The following is a 9,988-nucleotide window of genomic DNA, read 5'->3' on the forward strand; positions in this document are numbered from 1 at the left end:
CTTGTAGATACATTTTAGATAACTGGCCCACAAAGAAATGTAGGCTCCCTACATAATAATTTATTGAGAGGAAAGGAATTAGGTTCTTCCAAGTAACATAGCAACTAAGTTGGCTAGTAGGGAGGTGCTAGGAGCGTGCAGCACGGGTGGTCTCTATTTCTGCTTAAAATTCACATGCAGTCCTGACACCTCAGTGACAGTAAGTGCCTCCATGTCTGTACCACCTTATGTGAATGGATCTCACATGGAACCACTCAAAGAGAGCAGGATCCAGCAGTCCTGCTAGTAGGGGTTTTTGGATCAGTCTCAGTATCACATCAACAAGATGAGCTGTTCTTCAGACTCAATCTCCTATGCAAAGGGCAGTATAATCTCACCTCTGTCTACTGTAGACAGGCACAAAGACTAAGAGAACAACCTTATTGAGACAGACCAAATGTTTACCTAAGCCAGCAGCTTTTGCTCACACCAAATTAGTGATGGGTGTTAATAGAGAGAGCTTGAGAATGTCCAAAGGTATGTTGCCTTCCACATATCCATCCTACCTTTAGCAAAGCAAAACTTTGGTCTCCTTGGAACGGGCTGCATCCAATCCTCCCACTTCCTGTTCACCAGCGGATTCTCAGTGGTCATTTATTTGGACTTTTAAAACGGGTATGTTTGTCTCCATGACATTGCTTGGCAATGGAAACCACCACATAATATTGAATTGGAAGCAATCATTCCTCTCCTTTTAAACCTGTTTGACAAATTTATTTGCTGCTCCTTGGCTCTTACATCAGAGGAAAGACTAACTTAGTGTTCCCTACCTGCGTTCTGTTTGCTGTCCAAGCCATTCAAGCTGGTAAAACTTTTTCTACTCAGTCTTTTCCCAGCCATAAACTGTTCTATTTCACTGATTGAATTACTATTGCTCTATTTGAGCAGTAAGCAGAAATATTCACAGACTTATCTACAGTGACTACTAAATCTCTCTCCAAATGGGTAATAACTAATGCACAGTCCATCCTTGCCTGAGTTAACTGCAGTGTAGTGCAGATGGAGAAAAGTAGCCCTATCAACGCAGAATTGCAACCCCCATTTTATAGTCCATTCATTCACTACAATTGATCGATCCTCCTTCTACTCCACAGTTAATTCTCATTTTAAATAGCTTAGAGACAAGTTTCAGCACCCCATAGTTTATTTCCTCTTTCCAAACAATTTCCAGGAGCACATTTAGCAACAACTGTTCTAGCTCTGCATAAATCTCTGGTAACACCCCTCTAGACCAAAAACCACTCATGTCCAGTCTTTTTTAATCAGTTTTTAGACTAAGAATCTTCACTCCACAGAATGCAGTTCTGTTTCTTCTAGACTAAGAAAAATGCTGTTCAGAAAAATAAGAAAGTAGCAAATACAGAGACATTGTGTCAATTAGATCATAAAACAAACAGCTTTGGCAGAGGAACCAGAAGCAGTGTGACTAAATACTGCCACTTCAAGCCCATCTTCAGCCTTGAGCAATCCAAACTCAATGCAAGCAAATCCCAGTCAGGCTTAGGGATTTGTCTGCATATCAATACTAAATCCAAATCCCTCAAGGATTCACAGTTATCTCAAAGCTCACATGTATGGGAAATAAAGCACTAGCCACTCATCCCTAAAGCCCTAACATACCACAGCTCACGCTCACTGGATGGTTATTGATGGTGCTAAGAAAGCAACTGTTAAAGGGCAATAGTTTGATCATTCCCAGAGCCTTTCTGGAGGTCGAGGTGGGTGGGAATGATGCCTTTGCCATATAAAAAGTAAATACCTTCCTTTCTTACTGATACAGCTCAAATTCTGTATAAAACATGGAAGTACCAGGCATTGCCCAAATTTTTTGCTGCGTCTATTTAGGTTAAACAGATTGAAGTATTTTTAGATTAAATGCAATCAAAGTGCGCCTCAATAGCTGCTTCCACCAGACTGGTAAAACATTTTGGCTGTCTTTCAGCTGCCAGATAACTCTGCATAATAACTATTCCACACTAGTACTTCCCCAGTACTCTTACTTCCCCCTTACTCTTCCCCAGTAAGGCCAACATGCCCCAGGTGTCCCCAGAAACCTGTGAATAGCATCACAAATGAGAAGTGAAGGTGCTTAGAGCCTCTACAGCATAAGACTGGGTTGCTAAGGTGGATAGACACACTGTAGAGACTTAAATTTTTTGGCCATTAGTGATCTTCCATGAGAAGCACTCACAATGGAGAAAAAAATCTGGGAATTCAGCTGCATGTATTTTTTTATTCCTGCAATTCCCTTCAGTTCACTGGGCTATGCAATCATTTTCTATACAGTCCAATAGCTCCATTTGTTTTCTCAGACTTCTTCCAATTTCAAGCCCTGTAGACTTCAGCTCTGCATTGTTTTAAGAGAAGCATTGTAAATCTCTTCAAATTCACATGCATCTCTAAATTAAAGTGCCCTTCTGAAGCCTTTCTTACCCTTTCCCCTTAAAAGCATCAAGAACCCTGACCTAAGAGGAAGAGTATAATTACGGTTGTGTGCCAGTAATTTTGTTAATAGAAAGGACAATGCAGACTGAAATTTGTTTTTCATAGAAAAGTACTTAAACAGCAATGCCAAATAGCTAGAAAACAAAGGAAGAGGTGCCACTCCTATGGATCAAAGGCAAAAATCTTTGCTAGCACATTTTTTTCTAGTGCAAGCAACACAGACATGAAACAAGTAAAATTCAGAAAGAGGTCCAAATACATGCCAAATAAATTATAGGAGAACTAAGCCTCGTATTGACCAGGACCAAGAAGTGCTGAGCTGTCACTGAAGCCCAGACCATTTGAATTTGTTTTGTGTTTAGGAACACCAGCGCTGACATCAGCAGAAACATTTTCAGAAAACCATTTCCTTCCCACATAAGGAATGGCAGAAGAGGATGCAACCCAGAAAAATAACAGTATAGATCAATTCAAGGGTTTATTGACCTTATAATGACAGCAGTTTTGTCTTTTCCATAGGACGTAATCCTAAACTGCTCAAAGTTCCAACTGTTTGTGTAATGCTCTTTATACGCCGTACAGGATAGAGCCATGTTTTTACAGCTTCACCAAAATAGGAACTGACCCCTAACATAGATGACCACCTAAACAGGAATTAGGAAAGGATCAATTTGTTTCTTACTAATAGTAGACCTCTTTCATGGAAGAGGCATCCCAGCAAAAAGTCTGTTGGCACGGGGTAATTTAAACGAAGGCCTGAAGAGGAAAAAAAAAAAAGCAACTCTTGAATAATACCACTATGCTAAACTTTTTACATGGCAATTTTCTCACTTAAAACATCCTGCAGAGATGTCCATATTAGCTAAAGCAACTATGAAGAAAGGTCATCTGCTTATTTTGCTTTGAAGGAAATAAGATTCACCTGAAAACGTACACAGGCATGTACAGCAAAGGGAACGGTCAGGAAGCCCTTATATACTGGTCTGAGTCAGCCTCCTTGTCTGTCAAGAGAAGAGGAACCTCAGGGGGCTGCAGTTACATGCCTGGATCCAAAAGCCTCCCTGAGAGAGAGCAGTGAATTGCCAATATTGCTAGTGAGACACCAAACCCATCCTTTTGAATAACAAGAGCTTCCACAGCTCCTCATGTTGCTCACCTCCCTGCCTTAACTCCTTCCAGCTCGGCCAATGCAAGTTAATTCCCAGCCTCATTTCAGGGAAGGCAAGAGAGATACTACAGTTCCATAACCATTTTCTCTTTGGGCAGAGATTTTTGCCATCAGGAACTGCTGAGTGCTTTTAGTTCTAATTTGTAGTAGCCACACTCATTCCGACACCACTTGCTGAATACAATGATGTGAGATGGGTCCCTGCTGAAAGCAAAATCTCAGACCTTGATGGAGAATAACAGCTCTAACCCTGCATCCCAGTTTTTCCAAAACATCCATGTGACTGGCTATTTCCTTCCCATGAAGGGGCATAAATCCCAACCTAAGACTCTTTAAAGGGTTAAATTTACCAGTCCCTGAAGTCTTTCCAAGTCCCCACACCTCTGATGCTTTTTATAAGGACAGTCTTCAGTTTCAAAATAATCTTTTCAAACCTGATCTAAAACAGCAGTTTCCCACTTGAACACAGAGCTGTGTGAGCTGCTCTCTGTTCCTCACAATTGCCCACAGGCTCACCAGAAAAGAGAGAAGTAACAATATATGGCAATTCAAATACTTTCTTTAGAACAACATAACAAATAAAGACCTTCGGCAGTAAGAGCACTTTGCTCCTCGTAGGAGCTCCTCTCCAAGCAAAGGACTCCAGTGATTCCTTCACAATTCACAATGATTAGACCAACATTTTCTATCTTGAAGCTGAGGGAAAACCTTGAATTAAGGGAATTTCAGTAAATATGGAAACACCTGGTGAGTTTCATTTAAGATCTGTGCAGGCAAGGCAAGAGTAGGAGTTGGGCAAAGATTTCTTACCTCAGTGCTGCTTTTGATTAATTACAGTGAAATTGCACTCTTTTATCAACTATTGAAAGCAGAATAAGGTTATTACAGGAGAGACTGATCCCTGAGAAAATACAGAAGACATGGATGAACCCAGTTACCCACTTAAATTTCTACTTAGCCTCCACTGTATTTCTCAGAAGACCCCGCTTCTTTTTTTCCCCCCTCTTTCTTTTCCAGCTGCAGTAATGTTCTGTTTAGACATCCTCACTGAAATATCCACAGTGACTTTTACTCCTTAGAGAACTCCACGGCTCCAGAGCACATCACTCTCTGTGAATTTAGGCCATTTTTGCCAGCATGCATTACTTGACATTTAAAGTGTCGCCATGATACAAAGCTCCTGGCACACCAAAATCTACTTGGAGATTTTTGTCGTCCTTTACAGTCTCTACCAAACGTTTTCTCCTCTCCTTTTTTTCCGAACATGAATTTTCTGCAAATGAAAATTTGACTGTTGACAGGCCTGTGAAATACTTTGCCTCTCCAAAGAGCATACAGGTTCACAAACAGATGGAAATTTATACATTCAGCTTTATTTCAATGTGTCGATACCATCATATAAAGGGATCACCCACCCTAAAGTTAGTGGATGCTTAGGGTCTAAAGCCCATGGAGTTCTTCATCTCCCTTGTTCAGATGCCCCTTGAATTGCCATTTAACATCAGTGCTGAAAGCAGGAGGTTGCAGCTGTGAACTACAGAGATGCTTCCAGACACACATATATGCCTACAAGTGTTTGCAGCATTTGGAATAGGCACCGATACTCAACAGGAGTTTTAAGAGAACATGTCCTAGCTGTATTTGTCTTTGAAGATTTGGTTGCATCAGGGGTTTTTCAAGGCTATTGAAGTATTAGGAATATTTGATGAAGCAGCCTACTGCATGCAGATTTCCCAGAAAGGAAAGAATAAAGATACACTGATGAGCTGTGTTTATCCACCTCCAGGGTGAGATATAAAATATATGAACTGCTTCAGACCAAAACAAACAGGAATTTAAGAACCCACTGACTAAAATTATAGGACAGAGATGAGAGCTGGCAGAAGCTATACTCACTTCTTAATTATTATTGTCAGCATTTCATAATACATATTCCAAATTCTGACAGAACTTAGTTAAAAAGTCTTCTGAAAAACCAAGTTACTCAGGTCAACTAAGCTGGACTGCCCTTATTCTGTCTTCATATGTAGTCCTATGTCTGTGCAACTTCATATCTGCAAAGTCTAACTGATGTAAGATTCCACCTGCGGAGTGAAATGGTGATTTGACCCCAGACTCACACACTGCCCTGTGCAATCCCGAGATTCTCCTTCAGTTCCCCTGCAGTGACCAGGCAGCTTGCCCATTCCCTGATTTCCAGCACCTTGCTGCTCCAGTCTGGAGGCAGATCCCACACTGGTACTTTGTCAATTGTCACGAACAGCTGTTGATTTTTCAGGATATATCACGTGTCCTCATCAGTACCACTGTTATTTCACACTTTATTCCCTGCAGTAATCCAAGATGAGTGCCATCCGGTCTAGGTGATCTAACCTCTCATTCTTTTGTTGCTTTATATAAAATAGACACTAGCAGACCAGAAATCCAGAGTACTGAGGGTAAGCAGTATGGAATAATCTTTTGTTCCTGATGTAAAAATCTCGAATTCGCTTGCAACAAATATTTCCATATGAGGTTAACTTGATTTTAAGTTTAATCACATTGCCAAACAGATGTTTGCCTCTAGATCACCACAAACACACAAATGGGAGCTTGCCACCCTGAATCTGACCATAGCCTACTGCTGTCTGAAAATTCTGAAACAGACTTAAACTGCCATTTTCATAGATTAAAGATTCACATCAGTCTTCCAGCTTCTTCACTGGTATTTCTGATCACTACAAACAGTAGCACAAATTCACATTTTAGGCAACCAAATACTAGCTCAGCTATTGCTGCTCTTACATTCAAGGAGCTGTGGCAGATTAGACATTCAGTTACGGACCAAGTGGAGAAAAATGCCTTCCAATTGCCTATATAGGTGCAGTTAATAATTTGACCTGTGATTTTACCTTTGATCAGAGGAGACTAAACTTGTCAAAGCTATTCAGCCTAAAAACAGTTCATGAAATATTGGGCAGATTTAACATATATATATATATATGCATATTAGAGATGAGGAAACAAGCAAGCATATGTTATGTCTGCCATTTCCAAAGTAAGGGAAATGAAAATGTCACTCCCTATTATTTACATTTTTAAAGTTAATTTGAAGTAAATAGTTGAACAAATAAACAAACATGAAAAGCACATTTTCAAAAATGGCCTTGCACCCAGGCTCAGCAAATTAGCTTATTGGTCTCAGCATGGGCATCCAACATGATTCTTTTTTTTTTTTAAGTAAAGAAAAAAAGCAATCTACCACATTTTAAGTTTTTTGCACATTCAGAAATTACATTATTTTTCCAATAACAAAGTTAATAAATGTAGAAAGGCATTTCTCTCCACAGAGAATAACACATCTAGCTAGAGTCTTCCAAACAGGTGATACAGGTAACACAATCAAAAATATTCCGAACTGCCAGATCCAGGAGCACGTTCAGCATCCTCCTTCATCCATTTTTTTCAACACTTACTCCCAATGTTATTAGAGGAGACAGGATCTTGGCTCCTTTTTTATTTGTTTGCACTTTTTTTTTTAGGGTTTCAATTCATCAATAGTGCTGGATAAGTTTGACTGCAAGGAGCTGACTAAAGAGTCTTCTGAACGCCACTGCTCTTCTTACATGCATTAAATTTTTCTGGAAACTGAACTTCAAAATGCCTGGATTTAGTTCAAACATTCAGGTTTTTCCAGGGATTCATTTGGAATTTTCCAAGCTTTCAACTGCAAGATCAGTCTGCACCTCCCATGAGGACCAGCTGGGCTCCTTGCAGCTTGGCTGGAGGCACAAGGGGAGTACCCATGCCCAAGGGAATTCCCCATCCCTCCCTGCAGTAGGTCTGTCAAAACCTCAAGGGAAGGCTGGAAAAGGTCTATGCTTATGAGACACAGTTGCCATACTGAGACAGAATGGTAGAGGCACAGAAGCAGAGAAATAGAGGTGAAAAACAACAAATCACTAAACTTTCTAGTACTGAAGGGAGCAAGAATTTTCTAATTCCTTAGAGATGTTTCAGCAGTGAAAAGAGCTTTCGTTTTTATCTTAGACGACCAATACACATCAGGATTAATTAGCAGTCATCAGAAGATATTTTCCAATGAAAAATAAACCAACTAGGAAAAATAGGACCTTCTGAATACTTTGAATTCAAAATGAAGCACAATTCTCACACACACAATTCTCATTACTGTTTTTTTCCATTGCCTTGGAGATACATATTTCACTGAAAAATTACAATGTTCTAACAAAAGAGTGTGACTTCAGAAGCCCAGTTCCTCCATGGGCACACTGCTATTTTCACTACACAGACAAGTGCAAAATGTGAAGAACAACATCCTCTAAACGAAACCAGAGCATCACACCTCTGCCAGTTCCACTATTAGTTTGTTCTGGAGAACCCACTTTCAAAATTAACCTAAAGCTTGCAACTGTCTTGTGAACAGGAAATGATCCCACACAAAAGCTGAAACTTGGGTTAGAAGATAAGTTCTTTAATCAATTGCTTGAAGTATTCTGTCTTAGTCAGATCAATATTAAATTGCTAGTTGGAGGTAGAGAATTATTCCATTACCTCTTTTGGAAGTGCAGAAAATTGCTTTAATTTGTCAATGGGAAAGGGAGAGAAGTTTTCAGGCTTCATCAATAGACATCAATACAGTCTCAGTTTAACGCTTTCTTTGAATACCTCCGCAAGTAATCTCACAATCAAAAACATCTTTTTTTCTGTTATAAGAAAAATAAAATGCACTTAGTAAAGATTGCTGATAAACTAGATTTGTATCGAAATCTACCTCAAATTAATTGAATAAAGTTCTTTTGCTTTCTTAATTGATTATCTTTATTCAGTATAAAACTGTTTCTCCTTTTTTTTTTTTTTTTTAATTTTGCTTTCAGTATTTTGATGAAATGAAGGAAAACTGAACAGGAGGATTCCTTTGGTCCAAGCTCAGTGGGATGCTCACAGGGGGAGATAACATCCTGCAATTAGTGTGTGCCTGGAAAATGAGGCAGAGGGTTTACAAAGGCAAGTGGAGGGGCGAAAAAAAATACAACCACAAAGTAAAGCAGATCTTCACTGGAATCAATGGGAGCTTTGAGCCGCATCTAAAGTCCCCTACAGATGATGGCAGCCCTGCATCAAAGCCTCTGCATTACATGGCAGAGCTCTGCTCAGCTTTGCAGGGAAGCTGAATTCCTCCTCCCTTGCTTGGCAGAGGTAGAGACCCCTTTCCCAAGACTGTGTTAACTTTTGAAGGCAGCACTATTCCTTCCTCCTCAGCCATGATAAATGGAGACAATGGAGACTCTTTCAAAGGGGGAGGAAAGGGTTATGCTTGAGCACTCAGGAGGTAGAAGTCCCAACACTCAGGTGCAATAACCACCCAGCAGTAGAAAGAGAGACTGTATGCCAGAAGTTAATCCAGGCACCCATTACCATAGCCCAGAAAAATGGCATAACAGATCATTTCAAGTAAAACAACTGGCTTTTCTGAATGCATACTTCTCCCTCCCTCACCATCATTCCCAAAGCCCCTCTTCTCTTCCCATCTCAGTTCTCAAGCCGTTTTCCACAGAAATGAAATGTGCACAGTACTGAACGCCACGAGCAAACGTGATCCAGTACAATCAGTGAACTGTGCTGAGTACAGTTCATCTAAAAACACCAGCAGATACACCACAGCATCACGTGTCATGAGGACTGTCATTCCTCATGGGTTAGAGAAAGCAGTCCAGAAATCTTGAAACACCTTCAGTGCTTGTGGACAAGATTGGCCATTATGTCACTAAGCATTATGTCATGAAGGTTTTCAAGCTTAAAATTCAACAGTTCCTGCAAGAAGCACTTACCAGCTATCCAAGGAGCCTGACACAGACATTTTACACCTGTTCTGTTTCCTGCTGCTTTTGCAAAAGAAATCCATGTATCTCACACTCATAACTTCCAGGAGAAGTCAAAAAAAAAATCTCCAAGTCCAGCACCCCAGATAACCAGGCTGGGTAGAAAACAGAGAAGTGCCTCCCACCAGTGTGTCAAACTGAATCAGGGAAATCTAAAGCAGGAGGAAGAAAAGAGGTAATATCACCAAAGGCCAATTCCTAGAAGAGAAATGTTGCTCGTGAGCTGATCAGTGTGAGTCTGCTGAAATGATGTATGGCTAGGTGGGGAGGGCATGTGTGCACACACATGCACACAAACGTCAGCCCCTTCCTTGGAAGTGGATTAGGTGGCAGATGGTGTCAGAACCTGAGCTGCTGTCAAGAGCAGAGTTCACACTGTCCTGCTCTCCTGTGCTTAGAGATGAAAGCAGCAAAGACAAGCCATTTTAAAAAAGGCTGATAAATAGCTGACAAT

General features: G+C 40.4%; 1 protein-coding gene across 1 annotated transcript in view; it reads right to left on the reverse strand.

Annotated features, from left to right (window-relative positions):
- Positions 1 to 9,747, reverse strand: part of DGKI (diacylglycerol kinase iota) — a 173,746-nt gene extending 163,999 nt beyond the window's left edge. Inside the window, 1 exon segment of the mRNA XM_008638114.2 lies at positions 9,484 to 9,747. Within this exon segment, the coding sequence (XP_008636336.2) occupies positions 9,484 to 9,572 (89 nt within the window). The 5' untranslated portion in view covers positions 9,573 to 9,747.
- Between the last annotated feature and the right edge of the window lie 241 nt (positions 9,748 to 9,988).

Source organism: Corvus brachyrhynchos, unplaced genomic scaffold (genome assembly GCF_000691975.1).
Source record: "Corvus brachyrhynchos isolate BGI_N302 unplaced genomic scaffold, ASM69197v1 scaffold27, whole genome shotgun sequence".
NCBI lineage: Eukaryota > Metazoa > Chordata > Aves > Passeriformes > Corvidae > Corvus > Corvus brachyrhynchos.